The sequence below is a fragment of the Rhinatrema bivittatum genome, chromosome 14 (assembly GCF_901001135.1).
Source record: "Rhinatrema bivittatum chromosome 14, aRhiBiv1.1, whole genome shotgun sequence".
In the NCBI taxonomy this organism is placed as follows: Eukaryota; Metazoa; Chordata; class Amphibia; order Gymnophiona; family Rhinatrematidae; genus Rhinatrema; species Rhinatrema bivittatum.
In genome coordinates, this window is record NC_042628.1 from 73,069,083 (window position 1) to 73,084,689 (window position 15,607).

General features: G+C 47.3%; 1 protein-coding gene across 13 annotated transcripts in view; it reads right to left on the bottom strand.

Moving 5' to 3' along the window:
* The window catches only part of MAG (myelin associated glycoprotein), a 76,869-nt gene that overhangs the window by 5,676 nt on the left and 55,586 nt on the right, over nt 1–15,607 (bottom strand). For 12 of the 13 annotated variants that reach the window (XM_029576950.1, XM_029576942.1, XM_029576952.1 and 9 more), the window contains 3 exons: nt 15,131–15,418; nt 13,603–13,699; nt 12,543–12,642 (listed from right to left, as the gene is read on the bottom strand). In XM_029576950.1, coding sequence (XP_029432810.1) covers nt 12,543–12,642; nt 13,603–13,699; nt 15,131–15,418 — 485 coding nt within the window. Of the gene's footprint in view, nt 1–1,073; nt 1,115–12,542; nt 12,643–13,602; nt 13,700–15,130; nt 15,419–15,607 lie in introns of all 13 variants that reach the window. The other variant, XM_029576951.1, reaches the window with a different exon arrangement.

Genomic DNA, 15,607 nt, shown 5'->3' on the forward strand with positions numbered 1-15,607 from the left:
AATATACATGAGATGTGCTGCATACAATAGAGCCAGCACGTGCAAATCTATCTTGTGCATATTCATTGTGGACATCCTGAAACTCAGACCAGCAAAGTGGTACTTGGGATCGGGTGTCTGCCTTCCAGTGCAGATGGTCACAAGAAATCCACTGGATTGTGCTGGCAGGGTCCCATGGCAGCCCTCATGTTTTGAAATAGATGGTGCTACAGCATCAACTATGGATAAGATACACGCATCAGAGTCCAAGGACAAGACTGACCCTGCATAGTTGAAAGGCTCAGAAGAGGAAGACACATTGTGCTGGAAATAAGAATAAAGTCTGTTGACCATGGGATAAATATTCAGCCATGGTTAAGCGTCTGACCTAGCCAGGCAAACTTTGGTCTAGATTTAGGTTTAATTTTCAGCTGAACTCAGCCAGCTGAATACTTATCCTAAGCTAACTTACTGTAGCTGGCTAAACTGTAACCCGCTACCCATGGTCACCGAACAGCTTACTGAAAGTTTACACCTTAGATATTTCCCTCTCCCCTGGCACCTGCAAAACACTGTCAAACGCTCCTGCCTAGGCCCCCGGTCTCCCTTCATCCCTCCCGGCACACCAGCAGGAGTGACTGCAAACGCTCCAGGAGTGGCTGGAGACTGAGGCTTAGGAGGAAGGGTTTGAAGGATCTTCAAGGGTGCTGGGAGTGAGGGAGGGAAAAGGATCCTGTGGTCCTCGAGGTTCATCAGGGTGACATCAGAGAATGTGTCTGGCATGAGGGAAGAATTTTCAGCAGCAGAAGTTTGGTTTTGCATTTTTGTCTCAGCAGTTTGTACAAAACTTTGCCAAATGCATTGACAACTCACGTCCAGCTATTGATGCATATCCCGGGGGCAAACCCACAGATCGAGTGTCTCTGGCTGGGCAGCGCAGGGGCTTTAATGAGATTCCAATGCAGAGAAACAAGATGTTGAGAGAAATCAATTGCATGATCTGACAGAAATTTCAGCGAGGTTCCCCAGTTCTGAGCCTTCTCTCCATGCAGGGACTCCATGTTAAGCACACACGGTCATGCGTCTATACTCACCTGCTCCATCACTTCTCCTCCAGTGAGCAGATCTCATTGGACTGGTGGGGAAAGGAAGACGTAGAGCACTGATCAGCAGAGCAGGTACTGCTGCTAACAAGCTCCAGTACCATTACTCCAGGGGTTCCCAAACCTGCCCTGGTGACCCTGCAGCCAGTCTACCCAAAACGAATGCGCATGAGGTGTATTTGCATACATTGAAGACCCGGTGTATAGAAATTTATCTCAAACATATTCATTGTGGATATCCTAAATTCCTAATGGGCTATAAGGTCACTAGGACAGGCTTGGGAAGCTCTGCTTAGAAACACAGAAATGTGACAGCAGAAAAAGACCATATGGCCTATCTAGGCAGCCCATCCATTCAGCTTCACAATCCCTGCTTTACCAGACTGATTTCTCTTAACCTCTCTTCTCAAAAATTTCTGGGATGGCTGTTTTTTGTCCATGCAAAGGCAGAGCAGAGAGATTAAATAAATACAGACCTGGCTCACAGTGTTCCCTCCATGTCATCTGGATAGGCTGGGACAGTTCTGATTTTGCCTTCATTGACTTTATGGACTTATGCTTTCAATTCTTCTTGAAAAGCAGGAACTACAAGTCCATAGGTGCAGTGGAACAAAATCAGGAACAGCTTCTGCTCCTACTTATCATTCCTATAGTGCTGCCTGATGTACATAGCACTGTACAAACAAATTAGAGACACTCCCTGCTCTATGGAGTTTACAATGTAGTCAAGACAGATAGACAAAACAAGTAAGGATGGAGAAATGACTACATCCCTGATAATTTCCTTTCCTCTAAGGAAAGCAGGCCAATCCACACAAGTGGATTATGCACCTCCATCAGCAGATAGAGACTGGGTAAAGCTGATGTCACGCACATATAGCCATGTCCCGATATCAGCCTGCCAGTATTCTCTGGAAAAGACAAACTGTGGACAAACTGATTAACTCATTCCTCCAACCAATTGGGATCTCTGAGCTCAGACAAAAGAACTAACATTCACTAAACTGAGGGGCTGGTTATGACACTTACCAGTCTTCCAACAAGTAACAGATACAACACTCTGCGTCATCCGTACTTAAAGGACGAACTAAAAGCAAGATGGCAGGAGAGAGCAGGTTGTGGATTTGCCTGCCTTCCTTAGAGGAAAGGAAATTATCAGGTATTAAGAAATTTCTCCTTCCTCTGCACTCAGGCAGGCCAAGCCACACAAGTGCAATGTACCAAAGCTACTCCCGAAGACGGTGGGAAACTGCTCATAGTCCAGTCAACACTGCATGTACGAAGGCAGCTTCTTCCTGAGCCCGAACTTCCAAGCAGTAATGCCTGGAAAAGGTGTGTAAGAAGGACCATGTCGCTGTTCGGAAAATCTCGACAAGAGACAATCAAAGCTCAGCCATGATACCACCTGAGCCCTAGTGGAATGCACTCTAACTTGCCTAGGCAAAGGAATCGTGGCATCCCTGTAGGCGGCCATAATGACTTCCTTAACCCAGTGGGCCCGCATCACCAGTTCACCCTGTTTACCTCCACCATGGAGCACAAATAGTTGATCAGACTTCCTGACAGGTTTAGTAACCTCTAAGTACTGCATCAGATGCTGCTTGACGTCCAAGGCATGCAAGACACTATATTCACTCTCATCTCTATTCCTGTCCTGGGTGGGCAAGGAAATAGGTTGACTCAAATGAAACTCCAAAACCACTTTCAGCAAAAAGAAAGGCACAGTCCGAAGCTATATCACCCCTGGAGTCACATACAGAAATGGCTCACGGCAAGAAAGAGCCTGCAACTCAGAAACCCAATGTACTGAGCAGATTGCCACTAGAAAAACTGTCTTCAATGTAAGTAGCTTTAGGGAGAGGCTACATAGCAATCAAAAGGTAGGTCCTACCAAGAAATCCAAGACCAGATTAAGGTTCTACAAAGGCACCAGTAGCCTCAAGGGAAGATGAAGATGCTTAACCCCCTTCAAGAACCGAGACACATTCAGATGGGAAGGCAAAGGCCCACCATTGACTTGCCCCTTATAACAGGCAAGAGGTGCCACTTGAAACTTCAAAGTGTTAATGGCCAATCCTTTAAGCAATCCTTCCTGCAAATATTCCAAAATTAATGGAATTTCCGCTATGAAAGACTGAGAATCTCACTCCTCATACTAGGCCTCGAAAACTCTCCAAACTCTAACATAAGCCAGAGATGTAGAAAATGTTCTAGCCTGGAGCAAAGTGGACATCACTGTAGCAGAATACCCATACAACATTTACACTGGCTTCCCATAACTTACTGTATTAGATATAAAATCTTGACCATTATTCACAATCTGCTCTACAACCCCAGTTCTGTATGGATTTGCACTATGTTACATATATACAAACTTACAAGACAGTTACGATCTATAGACAAATGTCTACTAGAGATTCCATCGGTTAGGACAACCAGTTTAGCCTTAACAAGGAAAAGAGCCTTCTCGGTTATAGGCCCGACTCTATGGAACTCCATTCCTGATTCTATTCGTATGACACCCAACCGCAAAGAATTTAAAAAGATGCTAAAAACCTATCTGTTTAATGATGCTTATAAATACAATAACTGATATCAATTTATACTGCTACTTAACCTAACTCTCTGATTTGATAACCTGTTAAGACTAACAAGTTCGTTTTTATTATGTATGTAGGTTTGTAAATCGCCTAGACGGACATGTAATTGCCCAAGTGTGCGGTATATAAAAAAAACTTTTAAATAAATAAATTTTAAATAAATAAATAAATAAATAGCTAGCTTCAATAATTGAGCCCTCTCAAGAGCCAAACCATAAGACAAAAATCAACCCGGACTGTCGTATTCAATAGGTCTCTGCCACAACAGATCCTTCCAGGGCGGAAACTTGAGAGGACTGTCCACCAACAGCCTCTATAGATCAGCATACCACAGCCTCTGGGGCCAATCCAGAGCCACCAGAAGCACGGTTTTGATCTGGCTTACAATCTTTCAAACGATCTTGCATATCAGTGGCCATGGTGGGAAGGCATATAGTACCCCACCCCATAGCCACACCTGAACAAGAGCATCGATATCCAGAGCTTTGAGATCCCTTCTGTGACTGAAGAAACAAGGAACTTTCGCATTGGTTGAGGCCACCAGCAAATCCAGAGACAGGCGACCCCAGTGCACCACTATGAGTTGAAAGGCTTTGTCCGACAACTCCCACTCTCCTGGGTTCAAGTTCTGTCTGCTAAGGAAGTCTGTTCTTACATTGTCCTTTCCAGCAATGTGGGAGGAGGATATGTCTAGATGTTGCTCTGCCCATATCATGAGCGCATCTATCCCCTTCGACACTTGTTGGCTTTTGGATCTGCCCTGATGTTTGATGTAAGCCACAGTCGTTGCATTGTCCGACATTATTCTGACTGCCCAAGCCTCTAGACACTCTGTGAACCTCAAGCACACCAGCTGAGCTGCATGTGTTTCCAATCGATTGATGTTCTACTAATGGTCCTCGATGCTTCAGCGACCTTGCATCAACAACTCCTGACAGTGAGCCCCCCCCAACCCTGAAGGTTCGCATCTGTTTTGAGCACTAATCATCACAGTGTCTCTAAGGAAACTCTCTTCCTGACATGATCCACTTACAACCACCACTGCAAGTGGATGCTCACCTCTAATGGAAAATGAAGCCTTGCCATGTAGTCCTGAGACTGCGGACTCCACCGGGAAAGCAATGTGCACTGAAGAGGCTGCATGTGCACTCTCGCCTGGGGACAACCTCCAAGGTGGCTGCCATCAAACCCAGAACTTAAAGATAAGATCACACTGTTGGGCGAATAGCTCTTCTCAGGGTTTGAACTTGAGCAATCAACTTCTGAATGCAATTCTCCAGCAGAAACAATCTGCTCTGCTTCATATTGAAATGAACGCCGAGATACTCCAGCATCTGAGACAGCCAAATTCACCACCCAGCCTAATTCCTGCAGTAATGACACCATCTTGCATGATGCCACGCTTTTGGCCCAATTCAAGCAGTCATCCAGATGCGGATGAACCAGGATGCAATCCTTGCGGAAGGAAGCCGCTACTACCACCATGACCTTGGAGAAGGTCCTGGGAGCAGTGACTAGCCCGAAGGGCAGGGCCTGAAACTGATAATGACGTCCCAGAATGGCAAACCATAGGAACCATTGATGTTCCCTGCGAATGGAGATATGAAGACGTAGAGGTGGAGCAGGAGAGGATGCCCCCTGGAGGCAGGCCACTGTACGGCAGCAGAGATGCTGACGTCAGACTCAACTTGAGAAATGAGAGTCTAGGGGAGAAGCGGCACTATCCGAGGAGTGGGGAATGCCGAGAAAATACAGTCACTGAATCTGTAGTGAAGTATGCAGGAGGATTCCTCGATGGGAGAACACAGTAGTAGTCTGTAGAGCGGGGTACATTGATGACAGTTTCTCTGATGGTATCACGGCACAGGTCCGCAGAGCAGGGAGGAACCTGGCAATGAGTCCTCGTGGCAATGGCCCGCAGAGCGGGGTACACTGGTGAGGGTTTCTCTGATGGTGACATGGTGTGGGTCCTGCGGAGCAGGGGAAAAACCCGGAAGTGACTCCTCACGGCAATGGTCCGCAGAGTGGGGTACACCAGAGAGGATTCCAAGTAGAATCACCACAAGGATCCAGAGGAAGGTACTCATAGCAACTGGAAGCAAAAGGAAGTCCCAAAGTAGATCTCAGGAATGAGTTCTGCTGAAGTCCGGGTGAAAGGCCCTCCGAGGAGCGGATAGCCAAGAGACGAGGGGGCCCCCGAGGAGCAAGTACCCGATAGTCTCACACCATGAAGCAGAACCGGAACAAGCTGAAGAGAAGCTGTGGAATGCAGCAAGTGAACTCGTTGCCAAGGCACTGGCTGTCTGGGCTGGTGAGTATAAGTATCGGAGTGGAGTGACGTCATCTGCTAGGGACGCCCCCGAGTTTCCCGCCATGACGTGGTTAAAGTTGGTCGGAGGGCACCTGCGCGCGCCTAGGGAACCCACCGGGTAAGATGGCAGTCAGCAGCATCCATGCTGCTCGAGCAGGCCCGGGAATGGAGGCTTGAAGGTCGGCGGTGGTTGGCCGAAGCCGTGAGTTCGCCCAACAGAGCCAAAGTTGTAAAAAGAGAGGTGAGCAATGGCGGCCGCAGCAGTCTGTGGCTGCGGAGCATAACAATTAATGACTGGAAGGGGGACAGTAAGCAAATCCACGGCTCTCATACTAAACTTTCAAAAGGGAAACTTTGATAAAATGAAAAAAATAGTTAGAAAAAAACTGAAAGGAGCAGCTAGAAAGGTACAAAGTGTGCAAGAGGCATAGTCATTGTTAAAAAAAAAAAAAAATACCATACTAGAAGCCCAGTCCAGATGTATTCCACACATTAAGAAAGGTGGAAGGAAGGCAAAACGATTACCAGCATGGTTAAAAGGTGAGGTGAAAGAAGCTATTTTAGCCAAGAGATCTTCTTTCAAAAATTGGAAGAAGGATCCAACAGAAGAAAATAGGATAATGCATAAGCGCTGGCAAGTTAAATGTAAGACATTGATAAGACAGGCTAAGAGAGAATTTGAAAAGAAGTTGGCCATAGAGGCAAATATTCACAGTAAAAACGTTTTTAAATATATCCGAAGCAGAGAGCCTGAGAGGGAGGCAGTTGGACTATTAGATGATCGAGGGGTTAAAGGGGCACTTAGAGAAGATAAGGCCATCGCGGAAAGATTAAACAATTTCTTTGCTTCGGTGTTTACTGAAGATGATGTTGGGGAGATACCCATAGCGGAGAAGGTTTTCATGGGTAATGATTCAGATGGACTGAACCAAATCACGGTAAACCTAGAAGATGTGGTAGGCCTGATTAAGAAACCGAAGAGTAATAAATCACCTGGACTGGATGGTATACACCCCAGGTTTCTGAAAGAACTAAAAAATGAAATTTCAGACATATCCTTGTGAGCGACATTGCGGAAGGGATAGAAGGTAAGGTATGTCTTTTTGCGGATGACACTAAGATCTGCAACAGAGTGGACACGCCGGAAGGAGTGGAGAGAATGAGACGGGATTTAAGGAAGATGGAAGAGTGGTCGAAGATATGGCAGCTGACATTCAATGCCAAGAAGTGCAAAGTCATGCATATGGGGAGTGGAAATCCGAATGAACTGTATTCGATGGGGGGAGAAAGGCTGATGTGCACGGAGCAGGAGAGAGACCTTGGGGTGATGGTGTCTAATGATCTGAAGTTGGCGAAACAATGTGACAAGGCGATAGCTAAAGCCAGAAGAATGCTGGGCTGCATAGAGAGAGGAATATCGAGTAAGAAAAGAGAAGTGATTATCCCCTTGTACAGGTCCTTGGTGAGACCTCACCTGGAGTATTGTGTTCAGTTCTGGAGACCGTATCTCCGAAGAGACAGAGACAAGATGGAGGCGGTCCAGAGAAGGGTGACCAAAAAGGTGGAAGATCTTCATCAAATGACTTATGAGGAGAGATTGAAGAATCTAAATATGTACACCCTGGAGGAAAGGAGGAGCAGAGGTGATAGGATACAGACTTTCAGATACTTGAAAGGTTTTAATGATCCAAAGACAACGACAAACCTTTTCCGTAGCAAAAAAATCAGCAGAACCAGGGGTCACGATTTGAAGCTCCAGGGAGGAAGACTCAGAACCAATGTCAGGAAGTATTTCTTCACGGAGAGGGTGGTGGATGCCTGGAATGCCCTTCCGAAGGATGTGGTGAAGACCAGAACTGTGAAGGACTTCAAAGGGGCGTGGGATAAACACTGTGGATCCATAAAGTCAAGAGGCCGCCAATGAAGAGTGGGTGACTCGCCAAAATGATGGCTACTGCCTGGACACAATACCCTTATTCAATAAACATACACATGCTTACTGTGACTCCAACATCGCTCTAAGCTTCAACAGCAAGAGGAAATGTGAAAAAAGGATTTGCACTTACAAAGAGGGGAGTAGCTGGCTTGTTACGGCGGTTACTACCCCAAACCAAATATGCCTGATACTTCACTTTCAATGCATATACAGCATAGCTCTCTGCTTCAACGGCAGGGGAGAAGAATAACTGATACTTCACACATCCAGCAGAGCTCTCTGCTTCAACGGCAGAGGAGAAGAAAAAAGGGTTCGCACTCACAAAGCGGGGAGTAGCTGGCTTGTTAGGGCGGTTACTACCCCAAACCAAATAAGCCTGATACTTCACTTTCAATGCATATCCAGCATAGCTCTCTGCTTCAACGGCAGGGGAGAAGAAAAACTGATACTTCACGTATATCCAGCATAGCTCTCTGCTTCAACGGCAGGGGAGAAGAAAAAAGGATTCGCAATCACAAAGCGGGGAGTAGCTGGCTTGTTACGGCGGTTACTACCCCAAACCAAATGTGCCTGATACTTCACTTTCAATGCATATCCAGCATGGCTCTCTGCTTCAATGGCAGGGGAGAAGAAAAAACAACCAACAAGGGCTGTACAACATAGTCTGGGTAAAACAAATAAGCATGGGTGTAGCTTGCTTATTGTGGCGGTTACTACCCCTAACTAATCAAGCTAGATATTTCACTTGGATGCAGCTCCATCACTGCTCTCTACATTAATGGTGGGGGTGGAAGGGAAATAGAACCAAGAGCTAAGAGAAACAGATAAATATGAGAGAAAAAATGTGTGAAGCTTGCTGGGCAGACTGGATGGGCCATTTGGTCTTCTTCTGCCGTCATTTCTATGTTTCTATTAGTAAAACTTTGTAATGTATCATTAAAATCATCCATTGTACCTGAAGACTGGAGGGTGGCTAATGTAACCCCAATATTTAAAAGGGTTGCAGGGGTGATCTGGGAAACTACAGACCAGTTAGCCTGACTTCAGTGCCAGGAAAAATAGTGGAAAGTGTTCTAAACATCAAAATCACAGAACATATAGAAAGACATGGTTTAATGGAACAAAGTCAGCATGGCTTTACCCAGGGCAAGTCTTGCCTCACAAATCTGCTTCACTTTTTTGAAGGAGTTAATAAACATGTGGATAAAGGTGAACCGGTAGATGTAATGTATTTGGATTTTCAGAAGGCCTTTGACAAAGTTCCTCATGAGAGGCTTCTAGGAAAAGTAAAAAGTCATGGGATAGGTGGCGATGTCCTTTCGTGGATTACAAACTGGCTAAGAGACAGGAAACAGAGTAGGATTAAATGGACAATTTTCTCAGTCAAAGGGAGTGGGCAGTGGAGTGCCTCAGGGATCTGTATTGGGACCCATACTTTTCAATATATTTATAAATGATCTGGAAAGAAATACGACGAGTGAGGTAATCAAATTTGCAGATGATACAAAATTATTCAGAGTAGTTAAATCACAAGCAGATTGTGTTAAATTGCAGGAAGACCTTGTGAGACTGGAAAATTGGGTATCAAAATGGCAGATGAAATTTAATGTGGATAAGTGCAAGGTGATGCATATAGGGAAAAATAACCCATGCTATAGTTACACAATGTTAGGTTCCATATTAGGTGCTAAAACCCAAGAAAGAGATCTAGGCATCATAGTGGATAACACATTGAAATCGTCGGTTCAGTGTGCTGCGGCAGTCAAAAAAGAAAACAGAATGTTGGGAATTATTAGAAAGGGAATGGTGAATAAAACAGAAAATGTCATAATGCCTCTGTATTGCTCCATGGCGAGACCGCACCTTGAATACTGTGTACAATTCTGGTCACTGCATCTCAAAAAAGATATAATTGCGATGGAGAAGGTACAGAGAAGGGTGACCAAAATGATAAAAGGAATGGAACAGCTCCCCTATGAGGAAAGACTAAACAGGTTAGGACTTTTCAGCTTGGAGAAGAGACGGCTGAGGGGGTATATGATAGAGGTGTTTAAAATCATGAGAAGTCTAGAACAGGTAGATGTGAATCGGTTATTTACTCTTTCGGATAATAGAAAGACTAGGGGGCACTCCATGAAGTTAGCATGTGACACATTTAAAACTAATTGGAGAAAGTTCTTTTTTACTCAACGCACAATTAAACTCTGGAATTTGTTGCCAGAGGATGTGGTTAGTGCAGTTAGTGTAGATGGGTTTAAAAAAGGATTGGATAAGTTCTTGGAGAAGTCCATTACCTGCTATTAATTAAGTTGACTTAGAGAATAGCCACTGCCATTAGCAATGGTAACATGGAATAGGCTTAGTTTTTGGGTACTTGCCAGGTTCTTATGGCCTGGATAGGCCACTGTTGGAAGCAGGATGCTGGGCTTGATGGACCCTTGGTCTGACCCAGTATGGCATGTTCTTATGTTCAAGGCCGGTGCTTCCATTATGCCAAACTTTGGAGGGGGTGGCAAAATCCTGCCAGCATTAGGCCCCATGTTGCTGGCAGAGCCCATCCCACCAGCACCTGAAGAGGAGGAAAAGGGCCATGGACCACTGGCCCAGCCCATCCGACCAGCAGCTAAGAGGAAGAAGAGGCCCTAGGCTGCCGGCAGAACCTATCCCACTAGTGGCTGAAGAGGAGAACGAGGCCTATGGCAGGGATCACCGGAGAAACCCATCCTGCCAGTGATCAAAAAAAGAGGGAGAGGCCCAGAGTCATTGGAAAAGCCAAAGAAAAAGAGTCCATGGGCCAAGGTTGCTGGTGGAGTCCATCCCACTGGCTGTGGATGAGGAGGGAAAGACTCAGGATTGGGGCCTGGGCTGGGGCCATTGGCAGAGCCCATCCTAGCCAAAAAATGCAGGAGAGGTCTGGCATTAGGAGGAGAGAGAGAAAGAGAGACATAAATGCAGGATAAGTGTGAAGGGGTGGAGAGAGAAAGAGAGAATGAGAAGGTGCTGGGTGGATGGGGATAGACAAATTCTGGATATGGGGAGGACTTTTAAAGCAGCACAAAGACCTGATTTTTTTTTTATTGGTCCCCATATTTGTTGCGTGAAGAGGAAGTGATGCGCCAATGACACAGGAAGTTCAGAAGCACCAAAGAAAGGGAGATTGTGGGTCCCATGAGCTGTTAGCATGGATGGGGTCATCTACAGGATATTATTTTTAATTAGATTTCACATCCCTATAGGGAGGGTCAAGCTCAGTTTCCAGAGATGGACCAGCTATTTACAACAGAAGGAAACAGACAGAGAGGAATAGCTTAGCGTTACCAGATGGGTCCAGATCATTAGACAGGCTGAGTAGTCCTCATTTTGTCCCACTGCATGTATGGACTTGGAGTTCTGATTTCATATTTATTTCCCCGATGACCTGAAGCCAACTACTAAAAACCTAACCTAGCTCCATGTCGCCAGGAGATCTAAATCCAGCTCTGGTTTATAACTCCCATGCAGCTTGGCTCTTGTCATTCAGCAGGCTGCAAGGGGCAGGGCAGGTTAGGGACTGAGGATAGAAAGTTAGAAAGTCAGGACTGAATCTAAATCTCAGTGGCTTAAACGCCACCAGCTTGAAGCCCTCCCTCAATCCTCCCATCATGGCTCAGTGATCAGCGAGATGCTTGTTAAGGAGGAGTGAAACAAGGAAGGGAAATGCTGTAAGCCAGGGCTTCCCAAATGGGGTCAGAGAACCTTCAGCTGGGGTCACAAGTGCCTTAAATAGCAGCAGCGCCCTCATGTGGGTTTCTTAGGAAGCCCTACATGAGGAGGTATCAGGGCCATTGCAGGGCCTACGATCTTCCCCTAGCTCACAGGTCCCATGCTGTCACTTGCAGTTCACCGTCAGGCTGGAGACCGGCCATGGGGGGAGAGGAGAGCTCAGTGTGCAAGGGATGAACCTACCCAAAAGAAAAGTGTTGCCCCATCATCAGCCTTCCTTCTTTTCCCCATCAGTTGCTTTCCAACTTTGGTCCGGGGCCAAAGAGAAAATATTGCCGCTTACCCTGGCCTCGGGAATTTTTGGAGGAGAGGATGTTTGAAGGGAGGAATCAGATGTAGGAAGGGTTGGATCAGGTAGGGAAGGATTGGCTGTGGATGATGGATGAGGGGAAATGACAGAAATCCAACTGGGGAATGTAAGAGGAGGAGTTGGGGTAAAAGAGGATCAGCTGAGGGGATGTGAAAGAAGGGTTGGAGGGACTGAGGCTGGGAGATGAGAGAGAGGGGATGGGAGATAAGTGTGAGGAGGGAATGGGGATGTGGTGAGAGGGAGAAGATGTCAGAGAATCAGTTGCGGGTTATAAGCAGGACTTGGGGTGAGAGAGAAGATGAATTGTGGGGTGGTGAAAGGGCAGGAGGGGGTGAAAGGGAGGTTGAGGTCCTCTGGAGAGGTGGAGGTTGAGGGAAGAGGATCAGCTGCAGGGAGGGACAGTTGGCAGGGGTCCCGCTAATTTGTTCTGGTCATCCTCTGGGGTCATGTGACTTTTCAAATGCTACCATAGGGAAGCCCTGCTGTAAATATTAGATCCCGTGTGATCTAGCTCCAGTAAAACCACAAACCCTGCACTCACCTCAGACTTCTCCAGATTCTTCTGCGTTTTGTATTCACTGCTGAAGGCCACAGGAGGGTTTTCTGGCTGAATGAAACTGGAGCTCTCGTTTATGGTTTCCCTACAGAGGAAAAATAATCCCTGAGCAGAGTAACTGATTGATGAAAGCCCTCAGATGGTATAAGTATTAAAGAATAGAAACAAAAGGATCTATGACATTGTCAATGTAAGAGGACATTAATCTGGAAAGATGAGCAGTGGCACGGGGTATCTAGCTTGGATCTAAAATGAAGGATGAACCAAGTCCATGTGAGCATGCCGTGACTACAGACCACAGACAGTCCTGAAACAGTCAGCATAGCTTTCCAGTGAGCTGGCACTGAGTGACTGCAGCACCAACCAGTGGAGAAGAGCGCAGTGCCAGAGGGAGCATCCATCCAATGACAAAGACCACAACACCACAGCAGTCACTGCAGCTTTCTCAAATCAGAGAGATAACAGTCTTGCTCTTTTTTTTTTTTTTTTTTTTTACTATGGCTCCGTGCTTTCTTGGCAGACACAGGACTAAACTAGAAGCAGGGTCTTAGTGCAGAATCACTTCTAGTGCTTGTCTACAATTAATCTTCCTTTTTTTTTTTTTTTGACCTAGTGGCATTCTCCTGCTCTTTTGAGTTTCCAGATCAATTGGAATCGGCCTCTGTTGGCCCACAATGTCATGAGCCCTTCATTCACAACCACCTCTGCTTATTATATCCCCCTCCCAACTCAGCCTAACAGTCTTCAGCCTGGGGCCACAACTGCAGCTCCGTCAGAACCTAAGTCTGGTCACTAGGGGTCACTGCTGAGTAACAGCTGTGACTCCCTCTCCCACATCAAGCCCAGCCTTGGCTGGCCCAGGGAGCAGAAGCCAGGTCCTCAGCACGACAGCGCGCAGTGGCTTGCCCGGAATTTTTACATTTTATTTTGCAAAATATTTTCAAAGTACAGACCCACAGATAAGCAGAGCGTGGAGCAGGCCAGTCTAATAAGTGAAAGGATGTTACCCAATACTGTGCTGTGATCCACTGAGCCCTAGACTTACTTCTTCCTGGTCTTGATCATGTAGCCCCCGACAGCAATAAGGATTACAAAAGCAAAAACTGCCCCCACTGGCCCGAACTTTGCCCAGAGCTGACTGCCTGCAATAGTACAGACATAGACAAGGAGTCAGTGGAGAGTGTCTGCAGAAAACACAGGAACAAATACCTCACAGGACTGAACATTTACATCCTGCATGTTACTTAGGCTGTAAAACAGATAACAGGCACACATAAGCTCAGGTTAGTTACAGATATAATATACCATACATTCAGCTAAGTTATCCAGCCCTAGAGGTGACAGGCTCTGTATCACTGTGCCCATCCCCTGATCCCTCCAGTCCTAGAGGTGACAGGCTCTGTATCCCTGCCCCATCCCCTGATCCCTCCAGTCCTAGAGGTGACAGGCTCTGTATCCCTGCTCCCATCCCCTGATCCCTCCAGTCCTAGAGGTGACAGGCTCTGTATCCCTGCACCCATCCCCTGATCCCTCCAGTCCTAGAGGTGACAGGCTCTGTATCCCTGCGCCCATCCCCTGATCCCTCCAGTCCTAGAGGTGACAGGCTCTGTATCCCTGCTCCCATCCCCTGATCCCTCCAGTCCTAGAGGTGACAGGCTCTGTATCCCTGCTCCCATCCCCTGATCCCTCCAGTCCTAGAGGTGACAGGCTCTGTATCCCTGCGCCCATCCCCTGATCCCTCCAGTCCTAGAGGTGACAGGCTCTGTATCCCTGCGCCCATCCCCTGATCCCTCCAGTCCTAGAGGTGACAGGCTCTGTATCCCTGCGCCCATCCCCTGATCCCTCCAGTCCTAGAAGTGACAGGCTCTGTATCCCTGCGCCCATCCCCTGATCCCTCCAGTCCTAGAGGTGACAAGCTCTGTATCCCTGCTCCCATCCCCTGATCCCTCCAGTCCTAGAGGTGACAGGCTCTGTATCCCTGCTCCCATCCCCTGATCCCTCCAGTCCTAGAGGTGACAGGCTCTGTATCCCTGCTCCCATCCCCTGATCCCTCCAGTCCTAGAGGTGACAAGCTCTGTATCCCTGCTCCCATCCCCTGATCCCTCCAGTCCTAGAGGTGACAGGCTCTGTATCCCTGCTCCCATCCCCTGATCCCTCCAGTCCTAGAGGTGACAGGCTCTGTATCCCTGCTCCCATCCCCTGATCCCTCCAGTCCTAGAGGTGACAAGCTCTGTATCCCTGCCCCCATCCCCTGATCCCTCCAGTCCTAGAGGTGACGGGCTCTGTATCCCTGCTCCCATCCCCTGAGCCCTCCAGTCCTAGAGGTGACAGGCTCTGTATCCCTGCTCCCATCCCCTGAGCCCTCCAGTCCTAGAGGTGACAGGCTCTATATCCCTGTGCCCATCCCCTGAGCCCTCCAATCTTAGAGGTGACAACCTGTGTGTCCCTGTGCTTATCCCCTGAGTCCTGCAGTCCAGGAAATGACAGGCTCTGTATCCATCTGTCTCCTAGGATCCCGTCTGTCCTCCCCTTGTCCAGCCTTTAGTACCCTCTCACAACAGAATAACACTCACTGTGGCTCTGAAACTGCAATTCCTCCATCTTTGTGCCATAGCGGTTGGTGGCAGAGCAGAAGACGAGGACCTCAGAGTCCACTTCTCCCCGTAAGGAGAGAACACTGCTAATGGTGTAACCACTCCGCTGGGAATACACCAAACCTCGGTCAGATTCATTCAAGGTGAGATTTCGTTCTGGGAGTTCAAATACAATGCTGGACTCCGGGTTGGACTTCACAACACAAATGCACTGAACGCTGTCCCGGCCTGTTGTGCACTTGGAATCCGGTAGAAAAATTGGTGCAACTATTAGCAGAAGAAGAAACAACATCATGTCTGTGTGTGCAATGTAGCCAACCAGGCTACTAGAGTGAAGGAGAAGCCTAGTGGTTAGAGCAGGAGCTGCAAGCCAGGAAAGCCAGCGTTCAAATCCCACTGCTGCTTCTTATGACCTTGAGTAAGTCAATTTGGACTCTCTACCTGGGTAACATCAGG